At 37.8% G+C, this 27625-nt stretch overlaps 1 protein-coding gene across 11 annotated transcripts in view; it reads right to left on the reverse strand.

The window, feature by feature from the left end:
* Window positions 1–10068: 10068 nt before the first annotated feature.
* TAB2 (TGF-beta activated kinase 1 (MAP3K7) binding protein 2) overlaps window positions 10069–27625 on the reverse strand; it is a 150265-nt gene continuing 132708 nt past the window's right edge. For 9 of the 11 annotated variants that reach the window (XM_039529737.1, XM_039529734.1, XM_039529733.1 and 6 more), the window contains 4 exons: window positions 24148–24308; window positions 23317–23410; window positions 21746–21826; window positions 10069–12119 (listed from right to left, as the gene is read on the reverse strand). In XM_039529737.1, coding sequence (XP_039385671.1) covers window positions 11974–12119; window positions 21746–21826; window positions 23317–23410; window positions 24148–24308 — 482 coding nt within the window. In that variant the 3' untranslated portion in view covers window positions 10069–11973. Of the gene's footprint in view, window positions 12120–17458; window positions 17496–18648; window positions 18693–21745; window positions 21827–23316; window positions 23411–24147; window positions 24309–27625 lie in introns of all 11 variants that reach the window. The other 2 variants (XM_039529740.1, XM_039529741.1) reach the window with 2 other exon arrangements.

Here is a 27625-nt window from a genome sequence, read left to right on the forward strand (position 1 = left end):
CCTTCTACTGGCAAAAACTGGCTCCCTCTTAGTTCCTGTCCCAGAGCAATCTGACTGGGTGGAAAAGGACTCAGTGGTCCATCAAAATGTCCCCTAATGTCCCATTTCCAAATATACAGCTGTACTGGTAAAGGCTCTTTCAGAAGCTGTTACAATACCAGAATACCTTATTTTCAGTAAGGCCAACTAAATAAGTTTAGAATTTCCAGGGTAATACATTAAGCCATTTTGGAGAGATGGGTCTTTTTAACCTTTTAAAAAAAGTTTTTAAAATGAGCTTTAGGAAAAATTTAAAAAACAAAAACACAAAACAATACACCACCACTTTTTAAAAAACCAAACTTCCCAGAAATTTATTACCTTAGACAAGATGATACAGCATATAAAATGTCAGGGAATACTGGGAGAATATTGAAAAACAGGCTTAAAACAGAAAGCTAGCTTTATCCATAATTATGGAGCTACTGCGACCAATACAAAGTATCTGAAATTACAGATGAACTTTTGGGATAAGATGTGCCCTAGATCTTTTATTTTCCAGATCAAATCTATCCTATTCCTTGTAGTATACACCAAGGCCGCTTTAGCCATTTCGCCGCCCCAAGCACGGCGGCACGCTGCGGGGGGTGCTCTGGCGGTCGCCGGTCCTGCGGCTCCGGTGGACCTCCTGCAGACACGCCTGCGGATGCTCCACCGAAGCCGCGGGACCAGCGGACCCTCCGCAGGTACGCCTGCGGGAGGTCCACCAGAGCCGCCTGCCACCCTCCCGGCGACCGGCAGAGCGCCCCCCGCGGCATGCTGCCCCAAGCATGCACTTGGCGTGCTGGGGCCTGGAGCCGCCCGTGGTATACACTCCCCATCCACGAATAGGAATGTAAGGGAAGTTCAGTTACATGAGGTTAGTTACCTTGAAAGTTAAAGTTATAATCAACAATACTTAACTCACTGTTAATGTCACTATATTTAATAGGAAAAGCAAAAAAAAAAAAAAAAAAACAACCAAAAAACCCAACCAACCAAAAAAAACCAAACACACTTGCCATTGTAAAAATGTATGATTTAAATAAATTAATCCTACATTATTAACATACTGTCTGTCACCTGAGACTATAATAAAATGCATGTCTTAAGAGAAATGCACATTTTAAAAATTACTTGCACATATGATGAAGTGACAAAGATGGGGGTATGTCACAATGTCTTTTCTTTTATGAACAGTGCCTTCAACTTAAAAATACTCTAATGTAATCATTCCATAGTTGTACTTTTTCTTTGCTTGCCTTCCATTCTGTTTATTCAGCAATTTAGAAATCATGCCACAGTGACCTGCAGATGACAGGATGTAACTTAAAATGCAATAAACACAAGCTGATTAAGATAACCACAAGAAGTGCATTGGTTCTCCAACCAGATGCAACACAAAGTGGAGACATCCCTTTGGACCTTTAAAAGGCGGGGGAGGGGCGCAGATACTCACACAGGGGGGAGGGGCTGGGAGCAGCAGGACGCAGCCAGGGACTCACCAGGCAGCAGCAGGAGCCCCAGGGCCAGAGGTCCAAAGAGCAGGAGCAGCAGCAGGGCCAGGAGGCAGCTCACATGGCTCTCGCAGCACAGCGCAGCGCCCCCCCGGCGGCCGGGAGGAGGAATTACAGGCTTCCCAGGCAGAGCCCATCAAAGCTTCCCTCGCAGGGAAGCTAGTTAACAAGCGGTTCTAAAACCGCTTCTAAATTTAACAACGGGTTCGCGAACCGGTGCGAACCGGCTCCAGCTCACCCCTGCATACAGGACCAAACTAATGGCATGAGAGGTACAACAACAAAGGCATTGCTAAATATTTCCATTTTAAAGACTTAATTCAGCTACTTAGAACTTTTTTCAAGCTTTCAGATTTTGGCCTGGAATTTCTCACATTCGTTTTCTGCCTACGTGTAATTTTTTTTTTTTTAAAGTTGCAGCTGGGGAAGAAAGGAGAGAGAAGAGGAACACACAAAACCCATCACCTGTTTTTGTGAAAGAAAAGTGAAAAAATGCACTTGCCATTCAAAAAATCTGTCACTTTAAAAAACAGCTTTGATACCTCAATGGTTTGGAACAGAAACTTAAAGTTTGGCAAGAGTTACAAACCATAGATTGCAGGTGGTCTGGGGAAAAACTATTAAGATTTGACCAAGTTAAAAAGTTTTACAAAACATATTTCATCCATGTTCACTGGTTTCTTGTTACAGAGTAATAAGTTCAACAGCTGTTTCCCAAAGCTGCACTGACACTGTGCATGTGTGCATATGTTAAGTTGAGTGAAACTTCTCATTTAATATGTAATCCCTTGAAGTTCTATTGGCTTTGCGCACACATTAAATACATTGAGTAGAATTTCATCTCTAATGTGTATGTGACATGATTTATTGAACTGTGTAAGGAATCCTGACTCATTCTGTATAATCTATTCATCTGTATACTGAATGATGCAGGGCTCCCTATAAGTGTTGCCTCATTTATTGCTGAAAACTGTACACTCTATGAGAGAGGAATCTATAGAAGCCCTTTCAACAGTAAGAAAGGAGTAAAGAAGAACTCAACTAATTTAATGCATATTTTTGCAACACAAAGCATTCCACTGCTATCTAGCAAGTAGTTCCACAATATGGAATTTCTTCATCTTATTTTCTTTTTTTAAAACCTAGAAGATTAAAAGAATGTTAAGGCTGCTAAATGAAGCCCTCAGATTAAACTATATTTGCCTGCACAACTGTAATACAGCTCCCTACTGTATACACTGAGAATACATCCTATAGAAAATGTAGTGTGTGATCATATAATTATCTGAGAATACAGATAATTATATGATCACACACTACATTTTCTATAGGATCCCCTGGCCTCATTCAATGTAGGGATTGGCTACTGCACAGTAAGTATGGGAGCAACATATTGAACAGTTAAAATTTTAAAATTCTCACAATTCCTCATTTGTTGTGTACCATGCAGCCTTCACACTGAATGATAAAGAGATGCTGTGGAAAAAATAGCCTGGGATCATAGAACTTAAGACCATACTGTAATGCACATTCATACTGGGTCAGAATTTAACTGATCCAGTATCCTTAACTTTGGTATTCCTGGGTTTGAGTGTTTTGCTTTAAGGTTTCAATGTTTTTAAAATGCAGTTTTATATTTTAAATAGTGGAGGACATTTTGCTATTGTGGTAAGAAAGTTAGAAAGGGGGAAAAAGTCAGATATCTATCTCCAAGTGGTGGTACAATTTTCCTTCTTCCATATGCTAGTATTTTACATTAAATGCAAAAGCTATATTAAAATATTTTTCATAATTAGGCAAATGGATTAATTCCAAGAAATTCAAAGGACACAATGGAATGATTTAAGGACAGTGTGTCAGGCTTTAGTATTGCAGGTATCTATAAGAAGAGTTATACATTACATATATATATTGTAATAATCGGGGAATAAAAAGGGTCTGTAAGAAAAGAGTCGCAATTTTAACTCTGAATTTTGTCATTGGTTTGAGCAAGACCTGTATCTTTATCTTATTTCTCCTGCATAACCTTTTCCCACCAATAGTTTTTTAAATAGTGAATAAAATTGAATGCCTAAAATGGGACAGCAACTATCCCTCAAATGAAATGGGGCCAAAAATGAAGGAAAAAAACAGTACTTTGCTGTTTGCTTTCCTTTTAGGAACTTCTTTGCAATCCATACTTTGGTAATTTGATTTGCATTCCAGTGGGTATCTTGAAGCACTATATCATGGACAGATTTTTGAAACTTTGTATTTTGCCAAGCACAGAGGTGACAGTGGTGTAAATTGGTCAGAAAATGTGTGCAAGTAAATATAATTTGCATACTCAAGGGTAGGGTGACCTGTGGCAGGAAAACAAGAAAAGGTGTTTGATAGAATAAGGAGAACATACTTTATCACGCACTCTATCAGGTTGCTGCTTCTGCTACACGGCCATCAGATTCAATATGCACTCCCACAGAACGTCAAAATGATGCAAGTCATATAGTACTCTACCAATTCCGTCAGTTTTCTGATCAACTTACACCTAATGAGCAACTTGCATCCTACTTACATAATCTGTCATTTTGGCTCATACTTCCTTGTGGTTGCACCCATTTATTCCAAAGCATCAGTAGGAAGAGTGATGCATACATCAGGAGACAACAGGCCAAATTCATCCCTGGTGTATCTCCACTGACCTGTGTCCGAGACAAATACAGGTTCGAACAGCTTTTTATTGGGAGAGGAAAAAACAAGCTGCAGCAGAATAAAGTTTAAAGCCAAATGGCTGTGTTTATTTGGGGGAGAGTTACAACCTGGGCCAGGGAAAGGGGCGATTCTTTAACTGAGATTTTATCAAAATGCAAGCACACCCAAAAATTGTCAGAGTACAAATTCACCTGAGAAATTATTAACATACAAATGTACACTACTCACTACTTTACACTAAGTGGACAAACATGCACCAATTGCACGAGAAGGAAATTCGGGTTCGTCAGAGCGGTGCCCGGTGCAACACACAAAAGGAGCCCACAGGCTACTGCCTCAATCGCCCTTGCTTTCACACCAAGGGTTTTACCCAAAGTGTGGTGTGGCTGCGATTGTGCAGATTCCACTCACTCAGACCGCGGGGACAGAAGCCCCTTGGTCGGCCGATCCCCAGATGAAGACGGCACCCAGACTCAAACACTCCACAGAAGGACGGATAGACACAGAGACAGAACAGCCCTCAGACCGGACAAAGAGGGAACCAACAAAGGGTAGAGGGGAGAAGCTAGATAACAGTAATTAACCAGAACAGTAATTTACACAACTTGAAACAGTCTATTTACATTCGACAGTAAGAAATTCAACAACTTGTGATTAATTACTTACTAAAATTCAAAACAAATGCATAACACTGAGTAAACTGTACACAAATTAACCAAATATTGCAAGATACAACAATTAACCAGAACAATAATTAATACTCTTATATACTGTACACATGCAACGTTGCACTAAGTAAGGGAGGGGAAAAAGGGAAGAGGCTAAGCAAACAGAGTATTTACAGAAATTACAATGCATATACCACACTCCAGGCACAGCTGACCAGCAGTACAGACACCGAGTACATGGCAAGTTGGTGGAGGGGCGGGGGAATCCGAGAAATGACACAACAAGAGCCGGCTAAATCCAGAGGAGACCCTTCTGGCTGAAAGGGTGATCAGGCCTTTCAGCTAACATGCGGCTACTCCTGCAGATGTTTGTGGGAGACAGTTTTATTTGAAAGCTCTTACTCGTGTCAGCGTCTGATTGGTCCCTGGCTCCTACGCCCTCCAGGCTCCGAGCTGTTGCCCTTTATGCAAACAGGAGCTGCACCCGGCACACTAGGGTTATGCACACGGCACTAGCCTGACCCCTAGGTGACCAGGCAAAAAGAGTGGGAAAAGGCACACGGCACTATAATGTTGCACACGGCACCTTAGGGTTGCACACGGCACCATGGTGTTGCTGGGCATGGTTAGGTTCCCGCCCTTTCTATTTTCCCACCTTTTCTGAAGAACAAGAACCTGACCCAAAATGGAGGTTGCCTTGTCCTTTTACCAGAACAAGATGGCTGTAGACCGACAACTGGCCATACAGAAACCATAACTGAGCATAGGGTTGCGACAACCTGCACCAGGGTTGAGTCTGGCCTTAAATTACAGAAAAGTAGCATTTGCACAATACTGACATATTTCACTGTGTGATTAAAACAAATATGAAAAATAACTGGACATTTGATGAAAATGAAATTATCTCCTTGTCTTACACTGTTAGGAATCAACAATTGTCTTAAACCTAACTGAAATCCAACCACTTCTCTAACTACTGCTTTTGGTGTCTTGACTATGGCAGCAGAATGGAAGACCCAGTTGTTTGTCTCAGAAAGACAGACACCACACCTCACTATATGGCTACCCTTCATTCAGAAATTATAACAATATGTTCACATTCAATTCCCTCATCAGCATCTCATTCTTTATCTCTTTGGTATATCATAACGGTACCATCAATATTCCTCATTCAACCATTTCCTATTAACTTTTTCTTTTGTTACCTGCTTCACTAACTTTTTTTTTTTTTCCACACGAGCTTCTTGGAGCATTTTTTCATACAGGCTATATAAAATTTAATGACTATCCTTCAAGGTCAGCAATTAAAAATTACTCAAATTTTAAAAAGGTATATTTGCTCAGAAGGTGAACTCCCCCCTTATTCTATCTTGTATTAACAAACATCACCAAAAATTCCAAGTCAATACACTTACCTTTTCTTCTTGAACTGCACTGGTTAAATGGCTAAAAGGAAAAAATCTACATTATATTGCAAAACAATGTAACACATAAAACAAGGATAATCTTGAATCATCCAGTGGTGTTACAATTTATGTAGTTACTGCTGTACACTAGTGAGGTGTATCAGTTTCTGGAATTCCAGCACAGTTACTATTGAGTAATACATGGCATTTCCAAGTAATTGTATAAAATATTTCAGATACCACTATAAAATGAGATTCTAATTGTAGAACACTGAATAGTCAGTAAAAAGGTATAGAATAGCCATTTGTAAACAATCTTACATAGAAAATTGAGTTACATTATGTGATTTTTTTAATATGCATGATTACACTCAGTAAAGACATTTTTTCCTCCTTTACATTCCAGTCTCCTAAACCCATACTGAAAATGGGGCAATGTCGTTCAAGAAATGCAATACTGCTCATCACATTTGCTTTGGAGTGGGCATTGTATTTTCTCTGGATAGCTTTAATATCCTCTAGGTGGATCAGATATAAGTGAAAATCATGAAGGTGGTTCTTAGCTCAAATACAAAAGCTCAATATAAAAAGGCAAGAATACCAATTCAAATCAAAGCTTTATACTTAATCTGTCATTAGGTTCAGATTGAAGATACAGACTCTCAACAGTACCTTTTTCCTGGGTTGCTGCACACAAGAAGATACCATACCACTGGATAACTGGGAAAATTTACTCAGGAGACTGGAAACATTGGGAGAAAAATGGTATTATGACTAATGCACAAGACTAGTAGGGGAGCTGGAATCTATTACTGATTCTTCCACAGAAGTGTGACCTTGGTCAAATCACCTCTCTTCCTCAGCCATCACACCAGTAAAATAACTGCACTTAAAAGTTTATTACATTTTGAAAAGTTTCACCAGTTTGATAGATATTTAATACATACTAGTCTCTCTCAAAGACAAGAAACTAAATGAGACCATGGTACTCCCCTCACAGAAGCATGGTTAAGTTTAATCTATATTTTTTTGTAAAGTGCGTAGAGATCCTCTGATGGAAACTGCTACAGCAGCAATAGGTCATACCACTCAATGTCTAGTGAAAACGTATTTATATACAGGTTATAAAGTTTAACATTAGAGAGAGTCAAATGGTTCAGGTTATGCACTCGTATTTTAAGGGGAAAAGGAAAATTCAGCAGGGAAATTCCTTTATCTCCTTAAAGAAGAAAATTAAAATGATAAAAAACCACACACATTAATCAAACCGTATGCATGTAAGGTAAGAGCCGATACTATTGTAGCAGTAAGCCATACTACAGCCGTAATGCAAACTTTAAAAGATCCAAATGAAATTAGTATTACTGCAGAGGTAGATTTTAGAATCTGTTGAATAAAAGAAAACTAGCAATGTCATTTCTTTTGCATCCGGTTTCACTGTCCCAAAATTAGTTACTGAAAATATTACTTGTTACATTCTTATACCAGTGCTTTATAGGCTCAGAAGGGCTAAGTAGAGTAAAAAAACAGTAAATTCTTGTTTTATCAGTAAGCAGATATAACCTTGAATACATACAGGGGGCAGATCAATTAAATACTTGAATAAGATAGCACCATTTTTAAAGAATACAGCAATACTTCAAATATGATTTTAGCTGAAAGTTTCTAATATTATTTCATTAGTCAGCAGGGATAGGTGTTTTTAAACATGTTCTAAAACAATTTTGATAAAGGCTATTTTACCACAGTATGAACCCATGAACTCTGGCTGGCCAAACTGTGTTAGGAATAGTTTTAGCAAGATATGTTTAAATGTCGTCTAAAGATTGCTCCTTAAAAGACCTAACAGTAAAGCATTGCTATGGCTGAAGAGATTATTTGTTTTATGGTAGCATCTAGGAGCCACAGTCATAGACTACAATTTCATTGTGCTAGGTGCTGTCTAAACACAGAACAAAACCCCCAGTCTCCTGCCCCAAAGGGCTTACAAACTACATACAAGACAATGGGTGCACTTACAGATGGGGGAGCTCAAGGAAACAATGACACAGTGTTGCTCAGCATGAGAGGCAGTGGTCTTGTAACATCAGCTATCACTGCATGCAATCAGCACGATTTCATTAGTGCAAGTGTTTCCATTTTTATAGTAAAAAAGTGAAGCCTATAATGTCATGATTATGTTTTGCTACATCATTTCAACCTGAACATTTTTTTTTTCAGGAAACTCCCCTACATGCAAGTTCTCTTGTTTTAGATAATCAGACTGCAAACCTCAGTCTTAGTTTGAATTTTTAAATTTTCTCCAAAATTTCTAAGTTTAGCACCGTAAGATGATGCCTTTTATTGTTAAAGTTAGTGATACAGAAACAAGCAGAGAAAGGAAAATAAGTTAGTGACAAGTGTTCAAAGCATTGTGATGAAAATAAAATGAAATTACATTAAAAGCAAAAGACAGTAAGTTTTATGCTGTAACTGAGAAGTAAAGACTTCCCCGGCTATTACAGTGTATAATAGCAGAGTCCGTAAACATTCAAATTTTGGTACAGGCACCAATAATTGTGTGTGTCCATTTTAATCAGTAGCAAGTATGTGGTTGACCTTGTTTGGAATTACAAGAGCTTCTTCACCCCTTCCTCCCCCCCAAACAACATTAACAGGAAAGCAATTAAAAGTCACTGAGTGAACATGCTGTGGCCTGCCTGCCTTTCTTGGTGTTCATCTAGTTTTTGTACCAGTATATTGGCTTCTAAACCAATATAGTTAGAGCAGCACAACCCTTTGTGTAGATGAAGTTACAGTAGAAACTCAGAGTTAGGAATACCAGAGTTACAAACTGACCAGTACACTAAACACCTCATTTGGAACCAGAAGTAAGCTATCAGGTAGCAGCAGACACAAAAAATAAAATAAGAGCAAATACAGTACAGTATTGTGTTAAACTACTAAAAATACAAAGGGAAAGTTTAAAAAAGATTTGACAAGGTAAGGAAACTGTGTCTATGCTTGTTTCATTTAAATTACGATGGTTAAAAGCAGCATTCTTCTACTGCATTGTAAAGTTTCAAAGCTGTACAGTATTAAGTCAATGTTCTGTTGTAAACTTTTGAAAGAACCATAACATTTTGTTCAGAGTTACAAACAACCTACTTTCCCCGAGGTGTTCATAGCTGAGGTTCTACTGTACACAGATATAATAATGGTGCTTATATCAATATAGCTTATTTCTGTAAATTTACTGATATAAGCACCTTTCATGTCGTATAACCTTGTGTGGATACAGTTATATCGCTATAAAGATGCTCTCTGTACAATAAGCTATCCCAATATAAGTACCTTTATATCAATATAAAACTGTGTCCACAGTAGAGGGTTGTACCATTTTAACTATGTCTGCTGCTTGAAAACTGATGTAATTATAGCAGTACAAAACCTGAGAGTAAGCCAGTCCTTGATTGGGTACATCACCTCTGACTGAAACCAGCTTTACTACTTTCTGGAGCAGGAAGGAATTCTATAGTCAGGACATAATTCTGTGGATGCACTATTTTGGAGCAAAACAAGCCCTGTACACATTTAACTAATATGTAACAGAAATAAGCCATGGGAAAGATACACGATGAAAAAAGATGCCATAAAAATAGGTCTTAATTAAACCTTTGGCCATAGCAAATCAGCATATTTTAAAGCTGTATTTAGCTATTTATTGCTCAGTTGGCTACACTGTTACTCCACAAGATTGAAAAAGCAAACAAATCACAAAAGCAAACATTAGAATATAATTTTTTTTTAATTTTTATAAATAACTTATCTGTTACAAAGACAGTTTACCCAGCTAAATCACAAAACCATCAACTCAAGATATCCAAATTAGGTTTTATTAATAAAACAGGTAAAAACTGATTTGTCAATCTTCACATAGAACTGCAGATGAAGCTGAAAAACAAGGCCTCATTTTTATAAACAAAATGCATTGAATGCAAGTGCTTTGGGTCTACTGCCTAATTACCTGGGATTGTCATTTTATTCCCACATAAAAAATGCAAAGCCTTCAAAACAAAAGGTCTTTGTGCATTCACATAGATCACTTGTAAAATTCCTATTTAAAAATGTCCACTGGCAAATGTTTACAGTGGGTGACAGTCTATTTTATCTCTTGCCTTTTGCTACATTTTTAGCAGTCCCTCCAGCCTCACTTAGTGCTGCTACATTATTATTTACATACTGTCTTTTTCATGTGTACTGTAATATAATTTCATTTTCTTGACTTCAGTTACATACATTCCTGATCACCTGAATATTTTCCTTTAAAAATAATCAAAATAAAGAGATGCTGAGGTTGCTTCAGTGTTCAAGTCTGCTTGATTTCTCTTTTCCAGCCTTTATTTCAGTTGTCCTAAATATTGCTATCCTTGTTTTCTATAAATATAAGACTTCACCACCAAGTCAGGTTTAGAAACTGGCTGCCAAAATAGGAAAGTATTTCAAGTTCTCTGAACAAAGCTGTATGATGCTGCTGCTGTTGATTTCGGTACTGTATGTACTTCCCCGATAAATATCTCTTCAAGAGTCTGCAAGATACCCAGCAGATGAAGCAAGCTTAAATCGGATGCTAGTCTGTTGGTGGGTTGAAAGTTTTAGTTTGTTTCCTTGTGCCAGACAAAACATTATCTTGTGTCACCCACCGTAAAACTCAGTGTACAGCGTGAACTATATGTATAACTCTTCCAACTTTTCCTGCATTTTTACCAAGCTGCATCTGCAGGTCTTCACAGATCATCAGCATTTACAAGAGCAATGTACAGAATGAGCAGAGGAAAGCTATTTTGTGCATAGTTTCTTACCATTAATGCTCTTATTTTAAGGCATTGCTTCTCTCAGATAAAAGCTTAAAAAAGGGACATGATCGTGCTTAATCACTTAAAGGGAAAAAAGAAAGTTAACAAAAAAGACTATTACACTATACATACAGAAGTACAAGAAAATAATAAAGGTGAAGAAAAGAAATCACTTAAAGCAGGCTCTAGAGCTATGTACAGTAGGAAAAGCTCTGGGGTATTTCACTGTGTATTGTACAGACAATGCATGCAGTTTTTCCTTTTCATCTTTAGAGGTGATTGTATAGATTCTGGCTTCACAGAGCAGAGATGTTTTCAGGGAAGACAAGGCAAAGAGTACCACTGATTTGTGAAGTTCTTCCCCTATCCATGGGCACTGTGGCAGCAAACAGTTTAAATAGTTAAACCTTGTTCCTTTTAATTTCCTCTGCATTTGTAGTGTTTCACTGAAAGCTTCGAAAACAAAAAAGCTATCATTCTATTCCTTTCCCCTGTCAAAATTCAGTAGTGACATTGGGGAATAAAGAGGGATGGGGAACACCCAAGCACTGAACACGGTGAGAATTATCTTATTGGGATATTGGTAATACTGTACATGGTTTAGGCAGCTGGCAACCAAGTCTTTCAGCAGATTACCTTTCAGCTGATGAATTTCAACTGCCTTGGACACAACACTGAGGTATTATTAGCTCTGTGGGCTGACATTTAACATTAGCAAAACACCACCTTGTCAAACCTTCAATTTTACAAAATCCTATGCATAAATGATTTTTCCCAATGACAGAACAGTCCATTGTAGGTTTGTTATGGTTTTACAAAAGATAATGGGCCTGTTGGCTTAGAAATGCCTGGGCATTTCACATTGTTCACAACGGTTCAAGGCTGGATGATTTAAAAAAGTACAGGCAGTACAATTCCACTGAGCTCCCTCGTCTTCGTCTGTGTCTGGAACAGTCTTTGGTGTTTTGACAATGGACCTTTGATCTGTAGGTGTGAAAAAGAAAAACAATTACTAAACAAGAACAGCAAGGATGGACAGAATTTTGAGTTGAGTTTTGGGTAACTAACAAAATTACCTCGTACTAGTGAAAACTGCACAAGTTGTTCTAAGTGACAGAGGGATTTCTCTACCTGCTGCCTATAGATAGCTTAGCCAATCACATCAAAGGCAAGTCTCCCAATCACTTTTTTGTTCTCTGTCTAGCCTCTTCCTAAATTTATTTGAATACTGCAGTTTTAGCAGATTAAATTAGTCAGCAAAGGGAAGGTACACACAGAGAAAGAGGTTGTTATATAGTCACAAGAAAGTCTAATATTTATTTACATTTACAACATGAAAAAAGGGCATGCTCTGGTCTCTGGGGGAGCTCTGAAGTAGGATTTAAAAATTTGACCCTGAACAAATAACAGAAAAGATCAGCAGCTTTCCCCAAACCAGAAAATGAACAGCTGGAAATATCAAAAACAATACTCTGTCCTGTTCACAAATACAGTTCCTTACTGCACCACTTTCTTCAAAAGTCTATGTAAAAAGATAGGCCTTGAAGCATGCCCTGAAGTTCAGACTCAATGAAGCATAGGGGAAGGGACCTTGACAGGTCATCTAATCCACCCCCCTGCCCTGAAGCAGGACTAGTAGACCTAGACTATCCCTGACAGGTGCCTGTCTAACCTGTTTTTAAAAACCTCCACTGATAGGGATTCCACACTCTCCCATGGCTACCTATTCCGTACTTAAACTATACTTACAGTTAGGAAGCTTTTCCTAATATCGAATCTAAATTTTCTTGCTGCAGATTAAGCACATTACTTCCTGTCCTACATGCACATGGAGAATAAAATCACCACTCTCTTTATAACAGCCCTTAACATATTGAAGACTTACCAGGTCACCCCTCAGTCTTCTTTTCTCAAAATTAAACATGCCCAGTTTTTAAACTTTTCCTCACAGGTCAGGTTTTCTAAATCTCTTATTTTTGTTGCTCTCCTCTGGATTCTCCGATTTTCCCACACCTTTTATGTAAGTGTGACACCAAAAACTGGACACAATACTCCAGCTGAGGTCCCACCAATGCCTAGTAGAGTGGAATGATTACCTCCTGTGTCTTACATATAGTGTTCCTGTCAATATATCCAAGAATTACATCTGCCTTTTTTTTTGCAACTGCATCACATTGTTGGCTCATATTCAATTTGTGTCAAGTATCAGAGGGGTAGCCGTGTTAGTCTGGATCTGTAAAAGCAGCAAAGAATCCTGTGGCACCTTATAGACTAACAGACGTTTTGGAGCATGAGCTTTCGTGGGTGAATACCCACTTCGTCGGATGCAAGTCTTTGCTGCTTTTATTCAATTTGTGATCCACTATACCTCCCTCCCCCAGATCCTTTTCTGCAGAACTACTGCCTGGCTAGTTATTCCCCATTTTGTGTAGTACTTTGCCCTTATCTTGTTGATTTCAGCTTAGTTCTCCAATTTGTCATGATCATTTTGATTTCTAATCCTGTTCTCCAAAGTGCTTGTAACCCTTTCCGATTTGGTGTCATCCACAAATTCTGTAAGTGTACTCTTCATACCATTAACAACAGTCTTTGGCTATTTAAGGTTAAGGGGAACACATGGGTGGGGGTGGGGATTCCAAAACTGAGGGTTGCTGGTGGAGAGCACCAGACCAAGGTGGGCTTCAGCTGAGTGCCTCCACTAATTGCAACTCCAGCAGAACAACAGAGAAACAGGCAGTCTCTCAAACAGCTAAGTTCCATGTGATAGGGCTTTACAGATTTTAAAAATCCCACCAATATTTAAAAAGGGCTCTAGAGGTGATCCTGGCAATTACAGACCAGTAAGTCTAACGTCGGTACCAGGCAAATTAGTCGAAACAATAGTTAAAAATAAAGTTGTCAGATGCATAGAAAAACACAAACTGTTGAGCAATAGTCAACAAGGTTTCTGTAAAGGGAAATCGTGTCTTACTAATCTATTAGAGTTCTTTGAAGGGGTCAACAAACATGTGGACAAGGGGGATCCAGTGGACATAGTGTACTTAGATTTCCAGAAAGCCTTTGACAAGGTCCCTCACCAAAGGCTCTTACGTAAATTAAGCTGTCATGGGATAAAAGGGAAGGTCCTTTCACTGAGAACTGGTTAAAAGACAGGGAACAAAGGGTAGGAATAAATGGTAAATTCTCAGAATGGAGAGGGGTAACTAGTGGTGTTCCCCAAGGGTCAGTCCTAGGACCAATCCTATTCAATTTATTCATAAATGATCTGGAGAAAGGGGTAAACAGTGAGGTGGCAAAGTTTGCAGATGATATTAAACTGCTCAAGACAGTTAAGACTAAAGCAGATTGTGAAGAACTTCAAAAATCTCACAAAACTAAGTGATTGGGCAACAAAAAGGCAAATGAAATTTAATGTGGATAAATGTAAAGTAATGCACATGGGAAAAAATAACCCCAACTATACATACAATATGATAGGGGCTAATTTAGCTACAACGAGTAAGGAAAAAGATCTTGGAGTCATCGTGGATAGTTCTCTGAAGATGTCCACACGGTCAAAAAAGCAAACAGGATGTTAGGAATAATTAAAAAGGGGATAGAGAATAAGACTGAGAATATATTCTTGCCCTTATATAAATCCACTGTACGCCCACATCTCGAATACCGTGTACAGATGTCGTCTCCTCACCTCAAAAAAGATATTCTAGCACTAGAAAAGGTTCAGAAAAGGACAACTAAAATGATTAGGGGTTTGGAGAGGGTCCCATACGAGGAAAGATTAAAGAGGCTAGGACTCTCCAGCTTGGAAAAGAGGAGTCTGAGGGGGGATATGATAGAGGTATATAAAATCATGAGTGATGTTGAGAAAGTGGATAAGGAAAAGTTATTTACTTATTCCCATAATACAAGAACTAGGGGTCACCAAATGAAATTAATAGGCAGAAGGTTTAAAACAAATAAAAGGAATTTCTTCTTCACACAGCGCACAGTCAACTTGTGGAACTCCTTACCTGAGGAGGTTGTGAAGGCTAGGACTATAACAATGTTTAAAAGGGAACTGGATAAATTCATGGTGGCTAAGTCCATAAATGGCTATTAGCCAGGATGGGTAAAGAATGGTGTCCCTAGCCTCTGTTCGGCAGAGGATGGAGATGGATGGCAGGAGAGAGATCACTTGATCATTGCCTGTTAGGTTCACTCCCTCTGGGGCACCTGGCATTGGCCACTGTCGGTAGACAGATACTGGGCTAGATGGACCTTTGGTCTGACCCGGTACTGCCATTCTTATGTTCTTATGTTATGTTCTTATGTTCATCACCTGGAAAGCAACAGCAGCTAGTGCTGATCACAGACCAGTGAGATACACTAATTTACATTCCACACCATCTTCACTGTGTGGGGTAATTTCAATGCAGTACTGGTAACAGTATTTAATTACATACACATATGCTATACATATCCTACCTCTCAGTATTTCACCCTTTCCTAAGCAGATTCATTTCATTACTCCAGATACAAAGTTTAGCTTTTCACGATATGTATAGTCTGTTATTACTCTTTTGAAATGGCAATGGCAAACACTTTGATAGATGGTCAGACTTCACTGTAGCTTGTTAGCATCTTTACTTATTGCTAAAATTTTATTTTGTAGCTTTCTGATACAACATTTCTGAGTTTATTCACAACAAATATTCATCACCACCATCACAGATTCTAAGAGAATCATTTTTCACTTTTGTGAATGGGGAAAAACATACAAGTGTCTCCAAACACTTAAATCCAAAATTCATCATTATCTACACTGTATTTTAAGTGCAAATCTAAACTGTGGAGATGAGCCCAAAACAACCTCTCAGATTTGAACTCTAACTTTTAGGAGTGTTCAACTTAAGATATCGATCCAAATTTTGTAACTGAGCCCTCCTCTACTAAAATAAGTACTTCTGTTATGGTTGATCTTTCTCATTTTATGAGATGTGAAACTGAAAAGTAAATGAAGGACTAATTTGGCAGTTCTTGAAATTCGATTTTTTAAAGTAACTTTTTTAAATTATATAAGAAACATTTGCAATGTCCAGTAACTCATGTCCTAAAGCTGAATGGTATTTAAAAATTAGCTGGATTTTAATATTTTATATGGTGCTATTAAATGGCAAAGTTGTGTTCTAATGCTATTTAAAAAACAACACTATTTTCATTGTTCCTGAATACATTTCTGTGGTGACTTAGAATCCTAAATAATTCTAATCATTATAAAAACAATCACAGAAAAATTATTTGTAAGCATTTTTGCAATAGGTGAGGCACACAAACAAAAGAGGTGGTGACCTATAACCTAAACACAATATACTGTAGCACAACAGGCACAGTCAATTAATTAATTATAATTAATCATAACCTTTAAAAATTCACTGCTTTTGAATGATGCAGATTTAATATGTTCTGGCTCACTTTGGTAAAAAATTTAAAACGTTGAGATTTGTAACAGTCACTTCTAATCATACTCAGCAGGCATCTGCTATGGTTTTGGCAGAGCTTAAAGTCCTTGCCCGTATGACACTGAAGTTCTCCGAACATCTAACATTCCTCTGTCTGGTCCAACAAGGGGCTACCCCAAACTTCTGAAATGACATTCCTCCACATTGATACAGTTAAAGCATGGTTCAAGCTAAACTAAGGCTTTAGCATGGTCTGGTAACAGTTAAGTCAGATCTGCACTTACAAAACAGAACTAAATTTTTAAAGTGTGTCTGAACTCTGAAAAGTTACTCTAAAAATAACATATGATTGCATGTTTAGTTGCAATGATTTCCAGATCATGTGTTCACAATTGAATAAGAAACTTTTTTTCCTGTTAGCCTTGCAAACTCATCCTGGTCTCAGAAACAAGGTCATAGTCTTTCCACTTCAAGCATTAGCACTTGTAATAAAAGGTTCTACAGGCTAAATTAGGCATTCTGTGATACCTATACAAACCCAGGGTCTTCAAATTATGCCCTCAGTTACACCTGAACAATCCCTTTGCCTTCAATGCAGTTGGTACAGGTAAAACTAATTTGAACTTTGTATAAAGTTCATCATTCAGAGGGAACAGAATCTGCATCTTCTGTTTGTACTGGCTTTGTAGGGTTAACAGGAACAAACACGTGTAAAACTTATTTTGTCATTAACAAAAGCAGATATGACACTGAATACACACAAATCTTAACTACATTAGGAATGTGGTATCTGAATCCTACATGATGATAATATTAACTTTTCAAAAATATTTTAAAAAACTGTTTTACTCGGGGGTTGTAAGGTTTCAATGGCAAATCACTCACATGACAGCTGCTACAGCGATCAGAGAAACTCAGCCCACTAAGGAAATTAAGCACAATTGAATTGAATTATGGTAAATTTAAAAAAAATACCCACCATTATTTAAAAATAGAAAATCTAGTTGCTATGCTAACTCTCAGACTCTACAACTAAGTGTTGGCAGTTCTACTTTTGAATATTTAAAAAAAACCAGCTGACTCACCAAATATGACTCTGAGTTTTCATCCCCAGGAAGCATGAAACCTCTCTCTCTCTCTGACTTAGCAGACTAAAATGTTTTAGTCTGCATTCTGAACTTCAGAAATAATTAACGCCCACTCATTCTTCATAATCCTCTTTAGAGAGGTGTAGCCCATCCCCAGATGCATGTCTCCCCTTTGGAAAATGCTCACATACTAAAGTTAAATGTTATACATTATTTCTAAAATGCAGAGTCCACAGTTTTTATTTAAAAGTGTTGCAATAATTTATTTTAACAAATACCTTATGCTCTTAACAGAAACAGTCAGTTAAAAATATAAAGCCTTGGTATTCTGAACGTAACATCTGACAACCAACTTATTTAACAGTTGTTGCTACTTAAATATCAAGGGTAATCATGTCTGCCTTTTTGCAACATGAATTTAAAAAAAGTTTTTTTAAAAAAAACTAAAAATACCCAGCTTTTTATGCAAATCAGATATTTTAAATTTTAATGAAATGCATTTTTTAAAAATTAAAAAGATTTAAAATTAAATTTGAAACCACAACCTAAATTATACTAAAATTATATGAAAACAATTGAAATTAAATGAAAATATTCAAGTGGTACATGTTTTCTGCTGAAGTTTTAATGAAAGTCAAAACATTGAACTGATGGAAATCAGCCTAAGCATCTGGAATTAGAGTTTAAATACTAAGCCAGCTTTTGATAGCAGTAGCTTCTTCTGCAGATGCAGAAAGAATATTGTTTTTTCAACTAGTTCAGTTCAATGACTAATTCTTCCAACTGGGATTTGACAAAGCAGAAAAGCTGATTTTCTCACTTCCATTTTATTAATAAGAACAAATGTGCGAGAGGCTGAGATCTACTAGTTCTAAAATCTTGAAAGACATGATGGCCAGAAACAATCAGTTCTATTCACTAAGACTTATTTCTTTGTTTAATGAATCAGCCAGTTCTCAATGCAAAAATATGTTTTGATAAACTTACTTTTTTTCTTCTGTATCCAGTATGCTTAAGGTAGTTTTCTTTAACTAATAAAAACAATTTTAAACTGCTGTTCTTGTGGATTTTTAACTGAATTTCAATTTCCATCCAAATGCAGCTTGACACAAATCACAAATAAAAAAATAATAATCATCTAGTACGTAAAAATGAATCAATTCACCATTTTCCATCAAAAACAAAAATGTAGAATTTGAATAAATGTACATTAAATTAGATAATTGCTTAAATAAACGTATAGACATAATGCATCCCCCTGGTTAGCAAAAAAAGTAGTTCCAAATGTAGTGTAAAGGCTATATTTAGTTGCAAATCAATATGTTTTACTGGTTTCCAATCAAAGAGGATCAACCTTTCTTTAGGGAAAAAACTAAGAAGTTCAAATGCAAAACAAGATTAAAAATTGTTTAAAACAAGATTTCCTGCTTGCATATTTAAATCACAATTAAAATCAGTGATTTAAATCCATTCTCCCTGACTCTTTGCTATAAAAGCTTTCATTTATACTCTACTCTATATTTCTGCTACTAGTCCTTGGGCAAAATATTCAATGTCAAAGCAGCTCATCAGAGAACCATCAGAAAAGTATGCTTGCAAAGTTGAACTACTTGACTGCTTCCAGGAAAGGAGATCACCACCACATCTACAGTGCAATTACCTTCCACTAGTCTAGAATAAGGAAAGCCCACTTGTTTGATACAGTACATATGTATTTGGCATGCTGCTAAAATAGCTCATAGTTTTCTTTAGTATTATGTGCCAATCATACACGCTTTATAAAAGTTTCTGGGAAATCATGAAGTCAGAAATGAGTGCTTTGTCAGTGCCAAAATTCTTTAATTAGCCACTTCTCAAATTGTGTATAAAGCAAGAACCTGAAGGAAGAGCTTCAAAAGCTCAGAACACATTAGAATACCCATCATACATGGAGATCACAAGAAATTTGGTATACTCGCCTTGGAATTCTGTACTAACATTGTTCTTTTCTAAAGCAATATGCTTTCACTAGGGACTGTGATGAAGCCACCTAACCTAGTTTACTTAGAACTATGTAATAGATTAAGTAAATACAGATGACCAACTTAAAAAAAAACAAAAAACATAATCCAACTCATGTATTTTTCATAAATAAATCTATTTTAAAATACTAAATGTAATAATTCCTCTGTATTAATTTCTTCCCTCCCTGAAAGCGAGAGAATGTATACAATGAAATAGAAAAGGAAGGAAAGCATGCAGAGGTAGGATTTACTCTCACTGACTTTCAATGAGAGTTAGGTACCTAAGACTATGTCTACACAGCAATGTAAGCCTAGGGTTAGTAACCTGAGTCAGCTGAACTGTTTCAGGGAACCCTGGGCTTGAGTATCAATACTGTATTTTAATCCTAAATTAATAATTTTTCTGATCCATGCTCAAACCTAGGGCACTGGTGTTCACAAAGCAGTGCACAGACCCGAGTCAAAGTAGATATATCCCAAAGTGCTTAGCTCTATCTCCTCCTCCCATCTGCAATGTTGACACTCTAGACCTAGGAATGTGGTGCACTATGGGAAAACTCTACTGCTCACCCTGTTTCCTAACTGTGATGGTGCTACTGATGTGCCCAAAGGAGCACATGTGTATATAAATGGCATAAGTAGCTCCTTTGGTGCTTCTCTCAGTAGAATGACTGCAGTCTGAGAAGGACTTATGCTGAACTATCACCTAAACTGAGAATTGGGCTCACCAGCTCTAGGCTGAGTCACTGCAGCCTCCCTGCACGAAAATGCCCCTGTGCACCTGTTCTGAGGATAATTAGGACATCTGTCTCCAGGGCTGTCAAGCTATTAAAATGAAACTTTGCAATTCTTAATTTTTAAAATGGGATGTTCAGTGAAGGTGTTTTTGTTTGTTTGTATTTTTATTTATTTTTGTTTGTTTTGAAATTTGACATAAAATGAAGGTATCAGAGGAAAAACATCCCCCACCCCCACCCCGGCTGCTGGCAGCTGCAGAGCAGTGAAGTGCATCTCCAGAGTTTGAGGTACAGTGTGCTCCAGCACCCGCTCACCCCACAGAATCCCTTGTCCCTGCCCCACCTCAGACAGATCCCCGGGGAGGCTGCAAGTAAGTTTTGAGTAGAGTTGCCAATTTTGGTTGGCTGTATTCCTGGAGGTTTCATCACAACATAATCTTTAATTCCTGGATACTCCTGGACAATCCTGGATGGTTGGCTCCCACTCACCATGCACATTGCCTGGGCGCCCCTGCACATGCAGCCCCAGGGAGGGTGGAAGAATGAAGCAGGACTAAGCAGCTGCCCTGCTGGGATAGGGAATGGCAGGGCTCCCGGCTCAGAATAGGGATAACCCGCAACATCCCAGCATCCAGGAGCCACCGCCTTTCTGTCAATTTCACTCCCTGCTCCAGGCAAGCTCCACACAGCAACGAGGAGGAGCCAGTGCCGGGGAGGATCAGGAAAGAGGAGCACGCTCAACCTTGCATTTAATGGCGCTTCCTGCTGCTGTGCTGGCTGCCTGCAGCGCTGCTCCCAGTTACTTTGGAGTACTTCTGGGACCTGAGTCAAGCTAGGGCCCCATGCAGACAGGAAACCAATAGGGCTCACACCCTAGGTCCTATGCACTGGGACCCTAGGTCTGAGCCCTAGATTAGCACATTTGCAGTGTGGACGCACAGAGAGTGAGAGAGAGAGAGAGAGCGCGCGCGCATGTGTGGCTTGAGCCTGTGTGTGTGTGTGTGTGTGTGGCTTGAGCGTGTGTGTGTGTGTGTGTGTGTGGCTTGAGCGTGTGTGTGTGTGTGTGTGTGTGGCTTGAGCGTGTGTGTGTGTGTGTGTGTGTGTGTGTGTGTGTGTGTGTGTGTGTGTGTGTGTGTGTGTGTGTGTGTGTGTGTGTGGCTTGAGCCTGTGCTCAGACCCAGACTTAAATTGCTGTGTAGACATACACTTAGTGTCATTCATGCTTTTGAAAATAGATACCACAATCAATATTCAGATTGAATCAGTATTACAGCATGTATTGGTAAAGGTCAAATAAGATTTTAGTATAACTGTACTTATGGTAGGACTAAATCCAAACAGTACCTTTGGGTTTTGGTGGCACAGGACCTAGAAATCCAATATTGTCATAAAAATTATGAATAGCGCTGGGATTAAAATGTGGTCCTGAAAAAAAGGTAAATACAGGTTTTTTTAAACAAAAATCTTTGGATATAAAAGCACAATTTTTTTGTAATGGTTACAAATGATAATACTACTATGTACATCATTAGCACCTTTCATACCAAGATATCAACACGGGTCTGAGAAAGATATTACTGGTGGCAATGACAGGCTACGTAACTTTCCCTCTAAGGTTACACAACAAGTGAATGGCAGAGATGGGAAAAGAATCCAGATAGCTTGATTCAGTCAACAGCTCTAGCTGGCAGACTGACTGTCTAAATAATATTCAATTAAAGTTTTATATCTAAAAAGCATTATATTGGTAATTTTCACCTGCCTCTTTCACATATTTGGTTTTTTAAAGATACTTATTTTACCACAGTCCAAAGAAAGGCATTATTTCCCACGATAAGATAAGATATGTATTCACATAAGATAACAACTTACTATACAGAAACTCTGAGCTCCCGAACCATAATGAAACTCACAATTATGACACACTTAAATGTATAAAAGCTACATGAAACTTATTGCTGAGCTATTACTTAATTTGAATTTCCTCAATTTCATATGTTTAAACTCTCAATCCTAATGTTTCATAAACTTTTTGTTTTAATTTCCTCTTTAAAAAGAAAAAGATGTGTACTGAAACATGGGAAAGTTATTTTCAATCATTCACAACTTATTTCTCTTTTTTCTAAGGTAGAAAAGCATGCACTATCCTTGAATATTAACTTTATGCTAAGTTTGGCATTTCAAATGCCAACCATTTGAGTTCTACAAACCTCCAAAATAAATCTGATCAAATTTTAAACCATACCCAATGACTTATTTTCTTGGAAGTCAGCACTCTCTCTTTTTCTGTTTCTCAGCTACGTCCAAGGGCTCAAAACTTCACTACAGCATTATCTTCACTAAATCCCAATTTTCTTCTTCCTTATATGCAGGTGCACAATCTTGGTCTTCAATGACCAAGGAATCCAAAAGCAACAGGGGATGGGGGGGGGGGGGGAAGGCTTATGACCCTGAAGATGAGGAGGGAGGACATACTGGAAGCAAATCTGAAGCACAGTTTTAACTATCTGTAGTTAGATAATGGACAGAAAAAGTGAGGAATGCTGGCCATCCATTCCAAGAAACTTTTTTCATTCTCTGTAATTCAAAAAATAGCCAGCTAGATTTTTCCAATGTTACAGAATAATTTACTTCTAGACTTCTGGCAAGCATGGTGTGATAAATTTCAACCCCCGACTTTTATTTGAGGGGGTAGGTAGTGGGGACATTATAAACCACCACAACCAGGGGTTTAGAATGAAAGTATTTTCATAACCATAACTATAATAATATTATGGTAATGGCAATAACTTATGTGGTGATCATGTATAGCTTAGCCTGATATTTGATTTTTGTGTTATGGGGCTGGGGTGGGGGTTGGAAGAAAATAAAAAGGATGTTTACAGTTGCTGATGAACTGAGAAAGTATACTGTACCTCTTGCTTGAAAGAGATCAATCTCTTTGGTTAGGCAATCTATGTCTATCTGCAGTTGTCTGTTACAACTTCGCAACTGTTGCATTTCTTCCAGCTGAAAAAACAAATCTGTTAGACTGAGTTTTCCCACTTCCATATCAATCACCATTCACAAATAGGCAGATGTACATTTAAGCTTATTTTTGGATTGGAGATGCATCAGTCACCCCTTTGTCATGGCTTTATTGTTACGTCTTTCAGGCCAAGTACATAGCACACGTGCTCACAGATGAATTACTTCTGAATTACTGTCCCTTTATAGACTAATAAAGGTTTCAGATTCAGGTTACTGTACTGCCAGTAGTCCACCAAATGATGGCTGGCAAGATACTGTGACCCCTTTTCTTTGAAAAATGGTATGTTGCCTCCAAAGGGTTAGCTCCCTTTTAAGCTATCCTCACAGATCATCTTGCTATACAATTGACAAGACAGATGAAGCACGAGAGGAGAAGGTGTGCTATGAAACAGATTGTAAACTGAGACTCTAGACTAAAACTCTAGTTATTCATGTCTTTGAGACCTTCAAACTAGCCCATTGAAATGCGGTCTCCATGGTACTATCCTTGAAAGCCACTGAGAAAGTTCAGTTAGTGCACAACAGAATTGCCAATTTAGCCATTCTTGCTATGTGGAGCATATTTTACCTGTTACATCTGTATTTGGAACAACACTGGCTACCAATATAATCCTAGATACAATGTGCCATTAAATAAATTATTGTGTCATTTATTTTATTATGAAAGATCATGCTTATGGGTTTGAATTTTACAGCATATAGAGATTTTGACTTACTGAAGGAATTTGGGAAACAGAATTCGATCTCTTCAGGCGCCTTCGTGTCAGATTATTCTCCATTTCATTGACTTCTGATTTTAGTTTATCTAACTTTTTCTTTTGAATCTCGAGTTCACGTTGAAGTCGCTCCATCCTGGCTTTCTGGTGTACCAGTAAAGCTGCAATACATATCAGCAAAACAAAGTCAAATTTTAGCTAATTTATTATTCACCATACTACAACAGTTGATAAATAAAGATGAAAACTAACATCCTCCTGGAAAAATTATTCCATAAGAATGTTTTTTCATGCTTCTCACAAGAAAGCTTAAGCCACGTAAGACCACACATCCCATTATACTTCTGAATAAAGTATGAATCAAGTATTTAATCTGCATTAAAATCTAAAGGGTCTAAAATAGTATGTCTGTGTAGTATTGTCTGGTTTTGTATTGTCTGGCTTTGCAGCTTTGACAAGTTGCAAAATTAGGTAACTGAATAATTCTAATGGTGATCCAGTGAACTGTGCGGTATTTGGAAACATACAAGCACAACACATTTACCATTTTTGTACTTTTCATCACCTGTTTCTTTGTGGAAAAAAAATCAAGAAAAAATTAATCACGCAAAAAATCTAAAGGGTCAGAGCAAGAAAATCGACAATAAGTCTTCTCACACTAATAGAAAACAAGTTAAACTTAGCCACATATTACAATTTGTGAAAATAAGCTTTTACAGAACCTATAGTCAAAATTGTAAAGGGAAAAGTAAAAAACACGCCCCCCCCGCCAACCAAATATCCCTTGTACTGTATTCATCTCAAATACCACAGAATTTTAGGCAAACTATGAATACACTATATGAAGTAGATTTTAAAGTATGGCATGCCTCTACTACAGAACAAACTATGTTCCCTGTATTAAATGCAGTTTTTGATGTAAACTGAGACTTGAATTAAACCAGGAGTTTTATTAATGGCAGAGAGATGGCATGTGAAACTGGACAGAAAAATAATCCAAAATTTCACAAGTAACTCTGCTGGAAAGTGATTATAGTTATTACAGTACACATAGCACATGCCCATTTATTTCTGAATTCTGACTCATAACTATTAATATTAGCTTCTAATTTTTTATGCTGTTCAGCGTACTATCACCATTATTCACAAAGCAAATACTCCATAGGGGGCTAATATAAAAACTGGGAGGTTAGGGTTTAGGGCATAGCATTTTAAAAGAGTGAAAATATCACATCAAGTCCAGATCCATTTTGCAGCTTACTCCATTGAAGCAATGCACGGTATTAGACTTCATCATATCACTTCACTTTCTAGCTGTACATCAAAGCAAGGATCACATGTATTTATTGCACTCATTTGGCTTTATTATCTATTTCAGGGGTTCTCAACTGTTGGTCATGACCCCTCAGGGGATCACAAAGTTATTACATGGGGGTCGCGAGCAGATGCCTCCCAGCTAGCAAGTCTGCTGTGAAAAGTGATATTAACAAACATACAAATATCACTTTAAAATAGTGTAAATATAAAAAAAAATGTGCTTTTAACTGGGGGAGGGGGTCGCAATCAGAGGCTTGCTATGTGAAAGGAGCTGCCAGTACAAAAAGCTTGAGAACCACTGGATTTGATAAACAATGAGAAAACTTGGCAATCAATTCAATTTCTGTATAGCTATTAGTTCACATTACAGACTGCAACTAAATACATCACTTTTATTGGGACTGTGTTCTGTAAAACACTGAGTTCATTTAAACTACTATGTAAATTAGTTGTATTTATTAATAAGTGGTAGTAATAAGGGTAGGACAGTCCCTTACAAGTGAAGGGTTCAGATAGATCTGTGATTTGAATACGAGCTGTAAAAATAAGTGTCTACACCTAGTCTCTGTTTCAACATTCTATTACTTCACTATTACCCTGTCTGCTTGTTCATTCACCCACCTATTTATCTTGCATTGACTGTAGGTTCTTTGGAGTAAGGACCGTCCTATGTTTGTACGGTGCCTAGCAGAACGGGGCTCCAACCTGATTAAATCCTAAAATTTAATTATTATTAAATACATAGTCATATATAATATTAAAAGTTTTCAATCATGTCATACGTTGTTTGTAAAAGTAGTAAAGTAACTCCAACTGGCATGACTTGATGCTGCTGTTTCATTTTCTTTCAGTCTGTTTGGTCTGTTTTAGGGCTGCCTTAAGTAATACACTTTAAAGTTACTATAGGGTGGCTACTAGCCACACCATAGAAAAACTGCAACACGACTTCTGTTTAATACAAAAGTTTCAAGCTTCTCTAAATCCACATGCATAGTCAGATTGGCTTGAAATATGCTATAGCAAGAGAGCGTTCAAGATTCAGTTTTGGTTGCAAATTTGAGTCATTTATACAGCCTCTCCTTCTTCCTAATTATCCTTTTTTAAAATAGGCTCATCTAAATACAAATTTGCATTGAAACAAATGTTGAATTAAAACCAGTTTCGTAGTTCAGTGCAAGTCTGTGTGGACATTTATTTTGGAATAAAAATGGTTAAATAAAATGTAGCTTCATTCAGTTTATTACTTATCTTATCATGCCTTTTTGCACAGATATGGGAAAAAACACTGGGCACTAACCACATTTGTCACTGGACTTCCCCTGAGGCGATCTAGTTTGTCACTAAGAAACAGCTGCAAAACCTGACTGTAAAGTTATTGGGGGGTTTTGGGGTTGGGCGGGGGAGGGTGGAATTTCTAAGATACAGCACCAGGAGATTTTTTACTAGAAAAATTCCTTTATGTGGAACCATATTGACTTTCCCATGCATCATCAGTAGAGTTGAGAACTCTTATAACCACAGCATAGACCTTTAACACTTGAGCTTAGGGAAGTCACTTCAAGTCTCCTCAACTATGAGGTGCATAGAAATATTTATTAACCAAGACCATCACTACCCTAGGGAAAAGAAACACATCCTTTCCTCCCCACGCTGCATTTTGCAGATAAGATGATTTTGTGTAACTTCTCAGTTATTTCGGCAATGGATGGGGCTCTATCTTGGTCCTGTCCTGAGCTCTATTACAGGCTTCCTATGTGATGCCAGGCAAATCACTTAAATTAGGTTTGTATAGAACACACCCTACTTCTGTGAGATTTAGGAGTAATAGCAGCCTTATGATTAATGCACCGGATTGGGACTATGCAGACCTGGGTTCAAAATCCTGGCTTGACCACAGACTTTCTGACCACAGGTATCACAAGGTTTTGTTTTCACTAGAAAAAAAGGGGCATTCTTAACTCGAGTTAACTAACTTGAGGTAAAATTCCTAGAGAAGACAAGCTAGCAGTTGCATACATATTATGACAGAGACTAATTATAGCACCCCGCCTCACTCAGTGCACAAGATGGATCTGCTCTAGAGATAGTCAGGGTTATGTAGTCAATTGGGCTGTTCTCTGTAGCATACCTGGCCTTTGTTGCAGAAGCTAGAAGGTGTGTA

The sequence above is a fragment of the Mauremys reevesii genome, linkage group 3 (genome assembly GCF_016161935.1).
Source record: "Mauremys reevesii isolate NIE-2019 linkage group 3, ASM1616193v1, whole genome shotgun sequence".
Taxonomy (NCBI): domain Eukaryota; kingdom Metazoa; phylum Chordata; order Testudines; family Geoemydidae; genus Mauremys; species Mauremys reevesii.